General features: G+C 30.8%; 2 protein-coding genes and 1 non-coding gene across 5 annotated transcripts in view; 2 read left to right on the forward strand and 1 right to left on the reverse strand.

Annotated features, from left to right (window-relative positions):
* LOC148312793 (beta-glucuronidase) overlaps positions 1-777 on the forward strand; it is a 28,261-nt gene extending 27,484 nt beyond the window's left edge. For both annotated transcript variants that reach the window (XM_088273076.1, XM_088273068.1), the window contains exon 13: positions 497-777. In XM_088273076.1, coding sequence (XP_088129202.1) covers positions 497-681 — 185 coding nt within the window. In that variant the 3' untranslated portion in view covers positions 682-777. The remainder of the gene's footprint in view (positions 1-496) is intronic.
* Positions 778-1,655: 878 nt separating this feature from the next.
* LOC148312794 (zinc finger HIT domain-containing protein 3) lies at positions 1,656-5,152 on the reverse strand. Of its 2 annotated transcripts, none has more exons than XM_088273087.1 (3): positions 4,884-5,152; positions 2,594-2,742; positions 1,656-1,970 (listed from the first exon to the last, which is right to left on the reverse strand). In XM_088273087.1, exons 1-3 carry the CDS (start codon positions 4,946-4,948, stop codon positions 1,771-1,773), a joined length of 414 nt encoding a protein of 137 aa, XP_088129213.1. In that variant the 5' UTR covers positions 4,949-5,152; the 3' UTR covers positions 1,656-1,770. The 2 variants fall into 2 exon arrangements, with proteins under 2 accessions (XP_088129213.1, XP_088129219.1); XM_088273093.1 differs by lacking the exon at positions 4,884-5,152 and adding an exon at positions 3,872-4,026.
* An 83-nt stretch (positions 5,153-5,235) lies between these two features.
* TRNAR-CCU (transfer RNA arginine (anticodon CCU)) lies at positions 5,236-5,308 on the forward strand. The gene has a single exon. It is a non-coding gene; the product is annotated as a tRNA-Arg (tRNA).
* The last annotated feature ends 11,343 nt before the right edge of the window (positions 5,309-16,651 follow it).

Raw genomic sequence — 16,651 nt, forward strand, 5'->3', positions numbered from 1 at the left:
TTGTAATCTATCAGTCCCTCTTTATTTGGGGGAGTTGGTGTTAGAAAAGATAACTAGAGAAATTTTGAACTTTTAGAGTTTACCCTTGGCCAATGAATAGCTGCTCTAAAAAACATAATTTATTCAGAAAATGTACTGATTAATTCTGCCTATTTGAATAATAAATTACTATATTTTATCATATAAGTTTACAAAATTTCATTAATGTTAATACAATAACAATATTAAAAATAGGTTATCTGATAATACATAGATTAAATGTAAATACATATTACAAAATATTAAAATTATGATTGATATAATAGTAGCAACGTTTAGAAAACTAATAAAATGAAGGCAATTTTTTCAGTAATTTAGGAGAGCTATTTTCTGTACAAATATATCCAAGTTCCGTGCATTTTGCGTTTGTAGAACGAATCATTGGCTTATATTTATGACTTTTACTAGGAACGAAATCCCGTGGAAAGTAATTGTCAATTTTTATAATTCTTCCCAGGTATAACTCGCGTGGGAGGCAACAAAAAAGGGATCTTCACGCGAGAGAGGCAGCCCAAGGCATCAGCTCATCACCTGCGTGTGAGGAATCACCTCTTGGCACAAGAGCTGGACGGAGTCAGCTTACCAAAGGACCTGACCCCGTACCTGTCCCCAAACCAAAACAACATTCACTGTGAACTGTGATCTCAAACTGTCATTTAAGTCACGTGTATATACAATCAAGTACAATTTATTTACTAAAGTTAGTGAGATTAAGTAATAAAATCTGATAATAATTGACTTCTTCTTTCATTTGTCAATTTTTATTTCTGTAATATAATGTTCCGCAAGAAAATTCCGCCTCAAATAATAAGAATGCAATCTATCAAAAAACGGTGGAAATCAGACACAATTGGAACTAAAGCAAACGAGACTATTCACATAAACAATTTAATTTTCATAAATAATTATGGTTTTCAAATAAAGATGTTTGTTTAAAGATCTAGTAAAAACATAAAATAGTATGAATGTATTGTAAAATAGTATAAAGTGCTATAATATTAATCAAAAAGAGGTTTGAAAGGTAAACATACAATTTCGCAAGTGGTATGACAAATAGTCTTATAAATTGGAATAAATTTTACAACTGATAATAATGAAAAAACCATTTTTTGTTTTATGCCATTTGCATTAGAACAACTAAGTATTTTTTTATAGGAATTACCCGTAAAACCTTTATGACAAAACCTTGTCAGCAGGTAGAGCAGTAAGAATAGGAAAGGTAAATATGAAAAATACAACACCTTAATCAAGTAAAAAGAAATATTTCTTGAATTCATTTTACAATAAGCGTGAATCCAACACACAATGCTCGTTTCACAGTCGACCTAACTATCCTACAGCGCTTTTGAATTTACCATTTACGGTAGTTATTTCTGTATGTGTTTTTGAGAACATTAATTTAAACATTGAGGTGCTGCCATATTACTCCATTGACCCCAGTTATTTTTTCAAAGACTACTAATAGTCCACATTGTTTGGGGGTAATTGGTACTAAAAATAATTATTTTGAACATATTGACTTTTATTCTGTAGGCACAAAAAATGCTTTTAGAAAATCAAAACTTTAAATTGTTTGGATCATCTTTAAAAAAAATATATATAATAAAACAAAGCAATGATAAAATAGTAAATTTAATAATTTATTATCAGATCAATTTTAGATTATCAAAACACATTTAAATCTTACAAATGTAAATAAATCACAGATAAAAATTAGAGGAATCTAATCTATTAAGTCATAAACTCATCTGCGTCTCTTCTTTTTTCTGCCGGAGATATAACATTCAGGCATTCATCCACAAACTCCGTGAAGATTGGTTCTTGCATAAATTCTTTTAATAAATGTGCGGGAGCTTGACTGCTATCCAATGCTTTGAGGATTTTACGTAGATGTGGATTACTGAGGCAGTTTTTCAAACCATCGCTGTGCTCTGAAATTAAAAACAAAGTTAGTTTTGCGGCTTGAAATGAAATCGGATGACCTTCTAGTTTGACTTTCAAGGGGGGCCATGAACATTTTATGGTGCTGTTTACATATGTAGATAATAAATCCTGACCACCCATCAAAACACTCCTTTCCTGACCCTTTTACTTCACCTTCCTTACACTATTATCATGTAATTATTTAGATGAAATAATTGACTATTTTTAAATAATTATTGTATACTTTTTCATATTGAACTTTATGAGCCCTATCTATCCAATTACCATAGAAACTGCAATAATTTCAACAATACTGTTTTGGTTGGTTAGAAGATATTGCTTTAAAGTAGTCTTTCACAACCTTCTTCAAATGCGGAGATCAATTATGATTGTCATGGATCCTTTGAAAAATGAAACAGCATTGATCATCAAGTTTTTAATCTCTTAAGGTAAATGTACAATGGTTCGGGTTTTGACATTAAGAAGTGTACGCGGAAAGGCTGTTTTATAACAATGTGGTAAGACTACAAATGTACCAAATTATAAAAAAAAGTTTAAAAAATAAATAACTAAATACCGAAAGACATTTTTCATAGTAATCTTCAGATGTACATACAAAAAATAGACTTACCCAATAGTTGAAGCTTCTCTACAGGTACAGTATCTTCAGTAGGATATTTGTAAGTTGACAAAGTGCTGCTTTCGACAGCGTCTTTATCAGACGTTGGAATGGGTTCACATTTTTTTTCTTTATGTTGTTTACAGCAGGCAATGGAACAACTGAAAATTACAATCATAAAATTAATATTCTGGTGCCTACCCACCGAAACCCTGGCACATGACAATGTCGTAGTTGGCAACACTGGAGAGGAGTAATAAATATCAGATGTGGACATTATTACCTGCTTTTTTTCTTGTACTGATACCTGCTCTGATCTGTAAACTTTGTCTGCATTTTTTTAAAATTCTTATAAAAATCTGTAAAAATTTGAAACTAAATTTAAATTTAATTTTTTAATTCAATCCTGTTATTGCATGAAGAATACACACCCAACAGTAAGTTGAGTGCTTTATTTATAGAATCCTTTACCTGTTGAATGTATTATTTTTGGATTAAGATAAAGTTAAAATTTTAAAAATGCCTTTTATTCTATTCATTTGTGAATACAATCTCTAATTGAAACCTTGAATCTCCAAAATATTAAAACTTTGGAATATCAAATTATCAGAAATATTGTTTTTTTAATTCTCTCCTCATCATCTCTGCGATTTTAGAAACAATAGGAGAATACAATATATAACCCGGGATTCAGTGAAACAGACAAAAAAAACATATAAGCTTACAGAAAACCATATGCAGAAGAATAAATAATGGATACCAGTACACAAATAGGATATTTAAATTAATTTAATTTTTAAAAGTTGGATTCTGATATTAACAAAATAAACTTTAATTGTTGGGTAATATATCCAAAATTAAACACGGTTATTGGATTGAATTCTACTTTTATTTACATATATATACGATAATATGTGACACATTTCATCTTAAGACATTATCACACACAGTGTTTGATAATGTCTTAATAAGACAAAATGCGTCACATATATATGTAAATAAAAGTAGAATTCAAGCCAATAACCGTGTTTAATTTTGGATATATTACCCAACAATTCAATATGTAATTCTACCAACTGTCTGCAGTTACAATAAATAAAATAAACTAGTTTGACAATGCCCTCGCAAAGCATAATGGCTGTCGCAAAAATAAATAAATTCAGTAGATACATAAATCTTGTTTTGATTTAATAATAAAACAATCATAACATTCAATGATGGATAAAATATTAATTGTAAAACCTCGGTTTACAGAATTTTTGTATTACATTATTGCGATGCATGGTATACCTGGTTAAAACTATCACCATCTAAGCTCAGTCACACCTAAATTTCTTGCTGAATGAAGATTTGGGATGGAGGAACTTTTTTTCTTCCCGCAAACATTTCTGCATAATCAGTTGGGCTCGCTAAGGACTATTTATAACATACCAGGAAGCGTATTCACAAACTATACCCTGCTGCAGCAAACAGCTAATTCAATTAAATTAATTATTTTATAAACAGATTGTCATAATTTTATTCTTATACAATTCTTTGTGAAGAGCATTAAAAAATTATTTATGACCTTATTGGCACCTTGGGTGACTACTGTGGAGGCATAGTTTGCAAATTACATATTCTGTCAGAACAACCTGGTAAAAATCAATCTCTCAATAGTTCAGGAAGACTACGGCGGCAGCAAAAATGCATGCTTTCAAAGTCTTTTTAAAAATATTTTTTCTGATGCAAAACTAGAATTTATCCGACCAGCATAAATAGTAATTTTAAAAATCCAGTTGGAAATCGATTCACGATTGGGTGAGACAAATGGAATTTTGACAAAAAATGAATTTTTGCAAATTATTGGCATGGTCAAGGAACAACAATAAAAGGAATCACAAATTTCCGTGGCTTGATTTTTTTCTCATGGCAGCTATCTCTCTCCCACCCATGGGCGGTAGAACACCGAAAATTCTAACTGGTAACCAAAATTATAACCTAAAGTTGGTAAAAATATCGCGAGTCATTGTTAAATGCTCAGTACAATAATGAAATACTAAATCCAAAAATGATGTTACCATAACAGTCGACGTCGAAATTGCAATAGATGTTTACCGTCAGCAAATTTAATTAAAATAATGTTTTATTTTGTTTATTCAGCTGCGGTTTGATTCGCTAACGATACATTAACTATGTTGTGCTTTTGAGTAACACGCAGCAAATTTTTATTGGTTAGTTAAATGTCAAACCACGAAGCCATGCGGAGAAGTCACACATATTAAATATAAAAATTATAAATTTAAAATGTTTATAAACTTACTAAGGTTCACGGCAAACAGGGCACTTGTATTTCGAATCTTCAGCATTACAAATAATACACGACATTTTAGTGAGTATAAACTTCAGTTTAAAACAAATACAGTATACAAAAAAAAAATTGCAGTTTAAAACTGGTGCTCTCTATTCACAAAGTTTACAAATTAAAACCAGACTATTCAATTCACAACGCTCTTCATAATTCTTGATACATCTTTTGAGTCTTTAAATTATTTTTAGGTTATGTGAGATTCTCGTGCTACAAGAAACGTCAAACGTCAGACCTCAATATTTATCGAACGTTTGTGTATTGTGTCCTTAATTTGAGTAGAGTAATTTATTCAATGTCGACACCGGCCCCTGTGGCCTAATGGATAAGGCATCGGCCTCCTAAGCCGGGGATTGTGGGTTCGAGTCCCACCAGGGGTACAGATATTTTTTATGGTTTTTCTTGTAAATAGCCGGATTTTATATTTTCTGATTTTTAGGTGAATTAGATATTTTTCCATATTTTTTTAGTGTGCTTGTTCAACTTAAGTTTTTACTACTGAATGATAGATGTCTCAGTGTGCTACTTTGAATTTTTTTTCCCCCAATAATTCTTATGAAATACGAAATGAATTTATCGAGGTTTTTAAAAATATTTTGTTAGGATAGAGATATATTTTACGAGTATTGTATCTTTCCGCAAATCTCAAATGCAAGATTATCAACGCAGTGAAGTAGAGCGGAGAAAAGCAAATTAAAATTGATAATTTTGGCTCGATAATACTTAAAGGAAAAATATTGTTATTTTTCAGCCAACCTAGATGTATTGGATCACGCCAAATAATCTGATTTATCAAGCATGTTCTTTATTCCAACATCCTAAACGTCATCTTTTTTAATATATATTAAATATAAACTTAAAATAATAAGTATTTAGAAACCATTTTCTACTATCTGTTGTTTAGATGATCCACAAGTATTTTTTATGATTAATATTGAATTTGCAAACGATTAAAATCCCACGGAAATTATATTTTGGACATCCTTTTTTAAAAAAAAAAGGATGTCCAAAATATAATTTAGAGAAAGACTAATTGGAACCACTGCCCTATTAGAATTATTAACAATTTAAAGCATAAAAAGTGACAAATTATATTTTAATAATTGTTTACGTCGATTTAAATTTTGAAATTTTAAAAATAAATTTATAAAAATTCATTTTGTTAAATTTTTTAAATACGTAGAATTAAAAAAAATCCCAGTTTATTATTAAGTTTCATTTTTTATTTATATTTGAATTATATTATAATTTTCAAGCTTTAACACTCTCCTTATCTTTCATCGTTCACTTTGTGTAATACCACTTTAAAAAACGCTACTTCGTGACTACCGGTATCGGAATAATCATTCAATCATCAGGTCAATTATAGATTAAAATTAAATTGCTACGGTCTGATATTAATACAAAAATAAAATATTTTTAATCATATTTTTATTTCTCAAAATAATACAAAAAAATTGAAAGAAAGAAAGAAGACAATGAATCACAATGGGAATATTTTTAAAAGTGTACTTGTAGTTAAATTTAATTGGTGATTTATTATGGGTAAGTCTTTATTAATGCCTTTACTTATTTTTTTTAGATTATCCAAAAAAGACTAATTTCAATGATTTTTATGATAATCATATTTGATTATTTTAAAAATCATTATCTTCAAATCATACTTTTGTTGGTTAGTGACATTTTGCTCCAAGTCGACGATATTATCGTATGGAAACAAGACAACTATACGAAACCCTATTGTATGAAAATGGCAATCGATAAATCGTTGATTTCTTAATAAAGCGATTTATTACTTCTGCATGCTAATATGTAGTCACATCGAATAATTATTGTTCTTTAACATCTCCCGGATATTGGCCATAACGACACGATGGAAGAGTGGAAATGGAATCCAGCGTACGATCGGTGATTGATATCCTTTTCTAGTCAATAGACTCGGTTGATCGATGCTCATTTGCATGTCGCTGACCGAGCCTCCGTAAAGTGATCAGATCGCGAGCCTTTTCAGACATTCAACTCGTGTCCACATTCCTTCATACGTTCATCCATAAATAACATTTGGTGTGTGAACGTCTCCGTTCGTGTGAACTGGCGATCTTCTAAAAGTTGGACGAATAGTCAAAACTATTAAAATTCATTGTGCACCGTTATTGGTAATGATTTTTGATTGACTTAACAAAAACAAATCTATTCCTTAGACTAAATGAGTGTTGGAGTTACAAGTACAATTCAGAAAAGTTTTCCTTATACGAATCTATCTATTTTCGCTTTTCTAAAGAGACTCGCACCTTGTCACATACACAATCTTGTACGAGTGCGGGTAAGAAATAGTTTTCTCACCAAGTATTCCTCCTATATTTCTTTTCACATATAGTAATACTAATATCCTTCACCCTTAGCTACTTTGCTAAACCCTTCTCTTTTCTTCTAAATATATTTCACTCCTAGATCGCAGGATTAATCACCATCCCTTCATATACTTCATGATCAATGTAACACCGCGTCGATTCGACACTGTGCTTTTTGGGCCACTGATTGCGAATAGAGGCCAAGGAAATGACATTTATATACCCAGTTTAGCATAAAGTAATAGATTTATCTCTAAATTCTATCCCCATCTAATGATGCACAGGGCACCGCGTCAAATCTATGAGGTGGAATAATCAATAGTCTGCAACTTAATTGTCTTTAAACCCAAGTAACATTTAACTTAATTGTATTTTTGTTTAAAACACAATTTTTTCAAAAGAAAAGAGTGTTTGAAAGGTAAAGATTTTTAAAAATGATTTATTCACCAAATTCCAATGTGTATTCTTTAATAAAAATTGTGCGCGGGTAACACGTGGCTTCTTTGTATATTTGAGAGTATACCCTTAACACGCGGTTGGCTTCATGGAGGCAAGGTGATCAGTCCGTTCCTTCCTTATATTCCTTGTATCATCCGCCTCGAAATGAAAGATTTCGGACCACTGCAGAGGCCGCGGGAGAAAAATGCGGCAAAGGTCGAAAGTCCGGATCTGTGCCGGCACTTTCTACCGGAGGCGCGGATATCCGGGAGGGCCCAAATCGCGGGTCGTTCACCCGCCAGTCGTTCAACTCAAAGCTCAATGGATGGCGGATGCCCGACACCCAATCAGGACGGAGGCTAATAGCCACCACAACTTTTCGACATTTTTCCGATCCATTGTAACATTTTATTGTATTTTATTTTATTTGTTTGAGATTTATACAGCTTTTAAATTAAAAATATATTTAAAAAATAGTTACAGTGACCATGATAAAAACCAATTAAATAATAGCCAGGCTATAATAAGAGGCTGTGTTAATGATCAAGATAACACTGCGTTTATATGATGCAGTGCCCTATGCACCATTGGGTGCGGATGAGGGTTTGAAGAGAATAAGAGGCTAATAGCCACTACAACTTTTTGACATTTTGCAGATCCATTGTATTATTTTATTTTATTTTATTTCTTTGAGAATTAAACAGCTTGTAGATTTTTTTTTTAAATAATTACATTAACAATTATAAAAGCCAATTAAATATAATTCCACATTTATGTTATGAATACTGTTGAATATCGAGACGTCTTACGACAATGCTCCTAATATCACCTTTTAGCTCATTGTAAGGACAAGTCGAGTTTCAGCACTGTTTCTAGCAGGTTCTTAGACTGTTGTAAAAATGAGACAATATTTCTAATATCACTAGCAAAAATGATACGTCTTTTAACAGTTTTCCATGTTAGCTCATTGCAAGAATGAAATATCTTCAACAATATTTTTAATGCAATACTAGCCTATTTGCAAGAATAGAAGAGGTTTCAAATTGATCCTAATATATTGTTTATTGTATATGAAATGTAAAAATACCATATAACGTCTTTCAACAGAATATATGTTAGCAGCACGCTAAAATAATGAGTCACTTTCAATCAAATTTCCTAATATATACAGTAACTATGAATTGATTACAACGTATTGTTTTATTTCAACCCAAAATATCCACCTAATGAATACGCAAAATAAGCCTCGCTCTTAAATGTAACATTCTATTTCAATAATAATAAGTAATAATAGTAAGGTAGAGAAAAGGCAATTCAGATGGTGTGGGCACATAGGACGTAGAGAATCTGAACATATCATGAACCAGACAATCGCCATGGACTTCCTCGACCAAAAAAGACCAAAAAAATCATTGATGCTACAGAAAGATACCGAGATTGAAGATGTAGATAGGTTGGGAAGGCAACGAAGGAAACAATGATATACACATGTGAGGCGAATGGAATCATCCAGACTCCCCCACATTGCACTCTAGACCAACTCCAAGGTAGACGACTCCAGGGCAGACCACCAAAGAGATAGCTGGAAATCGACGTCGCAGGAGGCTAATTCCTCTTCATAACAGACCACAAGGCCTACACCAAGCAAACGAAAAAAAAGACGACCTAGGCCTTGGTGACGTTATCCATGATGAAAGGACCTACAACCTGAAGATGAGGAGAGCTGACTCCTACAGTATAGAAAGACGATAAGTTAGGATACAGCCAGGAAGAAGAAAAAAAATAGTTTTTTTTTCTTTAAATACAAACATATGTAACAATTCTACGTTTGTGTAAGTATTTGTTTTTTTGTTGATATTGTATTTTTTTAAGAAATACCATACATAAGTTCGCTAGATTCAGGCGAAATCCAGAAGTCTAGCACTGCTTGAAATAATGTTATAGCCCCTCCACATTTCTGTAACTGGGACAGTTTGCTTAAAAGATTCGTGCAGTGGAGAAAATGACGTTTTTGAGAGATAATTTCTCAGAGCAAATTCCAGAGTCTGAACAATACATTGGACCTTGTTCGGGCAGAGGCAGTTGGGGTCTCGACTAACAGTTGCGGTGTGCGGAGTGCGCAGTCGCTGCCAGCTACAGACTGTTGGCCTACTTTCCGTCTTCCAATAGCGGTATGGGTTACAATGACCTTGTCTGCCTCGTAGTAACACACCGAGAAGAGATCATTTCTTTCAAATTTCTTCTTTTCTACATAATCAACTCAATATCTAATATGCAGTAGGTGCGATCGGTGTCCAAATTTCGAATTACTGAGTAGTATTACCTGTTTTCATTTTTAAACTAAATCATATTAATTTTATTATCCCTATCCGCACTCAAATGATACATAGAGTGTTTCATCGGATGTAGCCTGTGTGAATTTATAATCAATTATTTAAATTGTATTTTTATATTTTTACCAGCGGAAATTATTGAAATGAGTCATTATTAAATTAAAATACAATCTAAAAACATTTACCCCTATAACATTCCCTCTGATAACGCGGTACCTATATGAACGTTATAGGGGGGCTTACTGTATATGAGGTAGCCCTTGAGGTAGTATGTTATGAAAATGGCGCTATGTAAATCATCCAAAATTATTTATTATTATTTATTTATTAGTCCTGAGAGAGAGAGAGAGAGAGAGAGAGAAACAGCGAAAGATAAATTAGCAATGCACTATGGAGTCCTAGTTACTAACCCTAATGTATGGAAGTGAAGCAAGGAGTCGGAAAAAGAACGATGAAAGTAGATTGAATGCAGTCGATTTGCAATCTCTCTGATTAATGTGTGGCAAAACGATATATGACAGATGTTCGAATTGTAAAATAAAGATAAGCATTATTAACGTTAAAACTTCTATATTTTCTTCTAAAAAACTTCTTCGTCTCTGCTGAGATAACTGTAATATATTGATAAAATAAGTATCGTGAGTATTATCTGGTGAAGGATGACGAGCCGGCCCAATGTCGAGGCCGGTATGCGGAGAAGAAAGTTCGCGTCGCATTGGCGACAGGGTGTCTGAGAGGGAATCCAGCATTTAAATGCCATTTTTTATACTTAAAAAAAATGAGAGAAAAAAACTTTTCTCTGCATCTGTGAACAATATTTTAGGTGCAAGTTTGTGAATAGTTGTGGTGCATGGCGTTGTTTATATGCTGATTTAGTGTTTGTTCTGACGAAGAGACGGATACGCTTCGAAACCGGTATAAAAATGTCACTGAGCAATTATAAACTAATTTAACCAACATTCTATTAATACGTGGTTCATAATTTTCATTAAATTCCTAAAATTTTCATTTTTCACCGTGGTTATGAACTTGCTTAATTGACAGAATTAAAAACGAAGATATTATAAAGGAATGTAAGGCTGAACTAGGGATAATTGAAAAGAATAAGAATAGTTCTTTAAGGTGGTTTGGACATGCGGAGCGAATAGATAACGAGAGAAAGACTAAGAAAGTATATTTGGCGATTGTGAGGGAGAGATCAATCAGAACCTAAATTCTGGCGGTGTCAAAAGTCTGTGTAATCGGAGGACATGTATGGATGTGAAGGTAACTAAGAGTGTATGTTAGGACAGAAGAGTATGGCATTCCATCCTCTCTACCTTCTACTGTATTGGGCTGTGGTCCCGTGGTTAGTGTCACGGACTCTTAAGTCAGAGTTTCTCGGTTCGAACCCACTCTACCACAATTTGATACCTATTTCTAATAATGAGCCGGCTCACAGAAATAGTATGAGATTGTAATATTTGTGTAAATAATAAAAACACAAATATTTTACTTTTATTTGAAAAAAATAATAATAAAAAAGCGCGTGATGACGAATCTTATACGTATTTCAACCCCATATTAAATTGAATTGGATGAAATTGTAAGACATTATTATATACATCTTGTTATCTGGTATTGAAATCCGTTACCAAGTTGCAATTTTCACTAGATCAGTTACAGTACTGTTCTTTGACTGGATTGATCTGATTCTAGACTGACCATATAAACTAGAATTGAACCATCGAGACTGAATCCAAACGTCCTACCCTCACACAAAGTAACCTAACGTGGCCCAAGAGTAGTTAGCTTTCTCTTTCTCGATACTCCTTTACCAGCAATTTGTCTCGCTAATTTCCTGAAAAAGTGTGAATTTGTCGTACCCAACTGTTATTGTTCTGAAGTAGTAAACTAACTAATTAGAACATAAATCATTCACGCGTAGTTCTGCAAGGTGTTTCTATCCCACAACACTATAAATATTAAAAAAAATATAAAAAAATAAAAATAATAATAATATGAAAATAACTCCTGTAATTGGAGATAATCCAGATTTTGTGAACAAGTATTTGGACACACTCAAAATGTTGTAAATAAATTATCTGGTCAAATTGTAAGCTTAATAATAAAAATGAAAATGGTATTTTCTGGCGTTTCTCATGTGTGTGATTATAATCCAGGATTCGGATCTCACAGTAATATAAGAGTTTCTGCTTAATAAAAAGCTTCTTTACATCTCACCAATAGATGTCTCTAGTGAAGTTCTAGTGATACATGAACAAGGTTTCTAAATTGGTTCATATATATAGAACTTCCAAGAATTTGAGTAGTGTGGTTGTCAATAATGGGTAGAATTGGTGAATGTTACACGTGTGTAAAGTGATCACTTAAACCAGCCTATGACGGTCGTCAGCCCCGTAAATGCCCAGACTTCCATATTCTTCTTCATCTTTGATAAGATGTCAAAAAAAAAACAAAAAAAATTCTATAAATATAATTTTATTATTTGATTCAGTAGTGACATCCGATTTTTCGTTTGTTTGTAAAGTTGGTGAATACCACCTATCATTATAATATATGGTGACACGTATTTTGATACACTCAATATTATCATACTGTGTTTGAAACACGAGGTATCTTTATCTTAAATAAAAAGTTATTATAAAATATTGCTCTAACCAGAGTTCTGCGGTGGAGACCATGGGACATGAATTAAGGAAGAAATGATGTAGTAAGTGTATTTATTTATGTACAAATGTCAGACCGTGATAATGACTTGATGATGGAATGATTATTCCTAAATCAGTAGTCACGAATTAGTGTTTATTAAAGTGGTATTACACAAAGTGAACGATGAATTATAAGAAAAGTGTTGTATCAAAAAAGCTCAAACGAGAGAAGTCTGTAAAAAAATTAAAGATCCAGCCACGCGTAGCCACATGTTATTTTTTCCGTGTCGTATATTACATATATATTTTTATAGAAAGTAAACCGTTCTTACAATTAAATGTATAATATATATGAGTTGTAAAATGTGAAATATTAGTTAATACAAGTACTGTGTATAATATGAACATTAAAAATTAAAAATCATTTTAAAAAACTCATATCTTTGCAGTTCCTACAATTTTTAGGATGGCTGGTACAGAATTGAGTGTAGATTTATGCTGAGCCGGTACAGAGTTGGAAGTTGGATCCGGTTTGCATACCGACGTCATCTGTAACAGGTACAAACGGCATGGCCGATTCCAACCGTGAAACGGTTCTAATTATAGAGAGTAATTAATCGCGAAGCCATCGTCCGATCATTCGAGAACTTTCTCCATGAGCGGAGATAATTCAGCGAGGATTCTTGGAACTTAGCGGCTCCACAGATGCTGGATGCTGGAGAGACCACGGTCTATTGGTCTACAATCTACAAAGACCTAGTAAACTGAAAATATGGTGGTGGATTGTACATACTAATTATATTGTAAGTATATTGTATTAACTTACTCACCCCGCTGACAGTGATAGAGACTTTGAAAGCATTAGTAATAATTTTTATCTTTCATTGCGAAAAAATTGCACGATTGATTCAAAACCGATATAAGTTTATTTTTTTCATATTATTTTTTGACATATCATCAAAGATGAAGAAGAATATGGAAGTCTGGGCATTTACGGGGCTGACGACCGTCATAGGCTGGTTTAAGTGATCACTTTACACACATGTAACATTCACCTATTCTACCCATTATTGACAACCACACTACTAAAATTTTTGGAAGTTCCATATATATGAACCAATTTCGAAACATTGTTCTTGAATCGCTAGAACTTCACTAGAGACATCTATTTTTTTAATGGATAGGTTCGAATGGAAACCAAGAGTTTCTGTACCAAACCTGGGAATGTGGCGGGAGCTTTCAGAGACCTACCGAACCATATAAAACATAATTCTAAATTTAATGCTTCTCACGTCTAAAGTTTTCTCGGGAATTCTGGCGTTGAAAATGTTTTTCATGGAGTCATTATACTTTGTGACGTTTCAGATCCCATTGCAGCATCTTCTCCATCGTCTGGGCTGATGTGATAATATGTGGCGAGGCAAAGCAAAAACTGATGGACAAAGCTGTAATTGACCTGTCAGACCAAAGCCACTAGCAATGCTGTCGCTATCGAAGCAACGCTTGGATCAAGAACTTTTTTTCAGGCTTTCAATATTTGCAGGATTTTTCAGACCTATTTTGTTTTTGATTTTCAACCCTATATTCCCTACATTTATTATTTCAATCATTCAAAATAGTGTCGGAACCCTTAAGATCTTAAAGGTAAATAGAAAAAAAGAGCGCCATAAAATTATATATATATATATATATATATATATATATATATATATATATATATATATATATATATATATATATTTATATATATATATATATATATATATATATATATATATATATATATATATATATATATATATATATATATATATATATATATATATATATATATATATATATATATATATATATATATATATATATATATATATATATATATATATATATATATATATATATATATATATATATATATATATATATATATATATATATATATATATATATATATATATATATATATATATATATATATATGTATATATATGTATTTATATATATACAAATATATATATATATATATATATATATATATATATATATATATATATATATATATATATATATATATATATATGTAATAAAATAACTAGGTACCTACCTGTACATTTTATTAAGTACTTACAAATAGTACCTACATAAAACAGTTACCACCAGATGTCACATGCGTCGCACAGAATTTAACAAAAGAGATCCGATAGAAAAAATTAACTGTCAGAATCAGATAGATAGATGGATAGATAGATATAAAAATTATTATAAAGATAAATTAAGAATAAACTTTAATTACAAAGCAACACATTGTTTATTTTATTATTATACACCCACTTTACATATTATTTACACTTAATTTTCAAAAGGAAAATATTACCACGTTATAAAACGACAATTTTGTTAATTGGAAATGGATTATGAAACATTAGATGTATTAAAACAATTACTACAATATGTTCGGAGTGAGAGAGAAAAATTAGAAGATGCTCAAAGAAAACGATTAGAAGATAATCAAAGAAGACGTGGAAATTTAAGAACTAGTGATAAAATTAAAAATAAAAATCATGTGAAAAAAATTTCTACAAAATATAAAATAAAATATACTCCAGAAAAGAAGAATTTCGAAGCAAATTGTGTGAGCAGGAATCAAGTATTAGAATCGAAGGAAAATGCAAATGAACTAAAAGTTGTAAATTTGGTTAAATTAGAAGATATTTTAAAAGATCAGAATAAAAATAAAGACATACAAATAACACAGAAACAGAGCTTGAAAAATGAAAATAAAAATAAAGTAGAAAAAACTTCTACGAAAGATAAAATAAAATATTCTCCAGGAAAGAAGAATTTAGAAGTAGATTGTCTTAGCAGGAATCCAGTATTAAAATCGAATGAAAATGCAGATGAACAATTAAAAGTTGTTAATTTGGTTAAATTAGAAGATATTTTAAAAGATCAGAATAAAAATGAAGACATGCAAATAACACAGAAACAGTGCTTGAAGAATGAAAATAAAAATAAAGTAGAAAAAAATACTACAAAATATAAAACAAAATATACTCCAGGAAAGAAGAATTTAGAAGTAGATTGTCTAAGCAGGAATCCAGTTTTAGAATCGAATGAAAATGCAGATGAACAATTAAAAGTTGTACATTTGGTTATATTAGAAGATACTTTAAGAGATCTGAATAAAAATGAAGGAATTCAAAAGAAAAAAACAAATGGATTGAAAAAAAGAAAGAAAGAAAAAAAAACAAGAAAGAAAAAAAAAGAAAAAAAAGAAGGAAAAAAAAAGAAAGAAAGAAAAAAAAAAAAAAAAAACTTTATCATATCACTAAACTAATACCAGTCCCTTCACTACAAGAAGATGATCCGGAGGACGAGTGAAAATTTTACTATGAATTTTCATCCCCAAGGGGGGAGATGTAATAAAATAACTAGGTACCTACCTGTACATTTTATTAAGTACTTACAAATAGTACCTACATAAAACAGTTACCACCAGATGTCACATGCGTCGCACAGAATTTAACAAAAGAGATCCGATAGAAAAAATTAACTGTCAGAATCAGATAGATAGATAGATAGATAGATATAAAAATTATTATAAAGATAAATTAAGAATAAACTTTAATTACAAAGCAACACATTGTTTATTTTATTATTATACACCCACTTTACATATTATTTACACTTAATTTTCAAAAGGAAAATATTACCACGTTATATATATATATATATATATATATATATATATATATATATATATATATATATATATATATATATATATATTTATATATATATATATATATATATATGTATATATATATATATATATATATATATATATGTATATATATATATATACGTATATATATATATATATATATATATATATATATATATATATATATACATATATATATTTATATATATATATATATATATATATA

The sequence above is a fragment of the Brachycentrus maculatus genome, unplaced genomic scaffold, assembly GCF_059751285.1.
Source record: "Brachycentrus maculatus isolate JH-2025_06_01 unplaced genomic scaffold, ASM5975128v1 h1tg000032l, whole genome shotgun sequence".
Taxonomy (NCBI): Eukaryota; Metazoa; Arthropoda; class Insecta; order Trichoptera; family Brachycentridae; genus Brachycentrus; species Brachycentrus maculatus.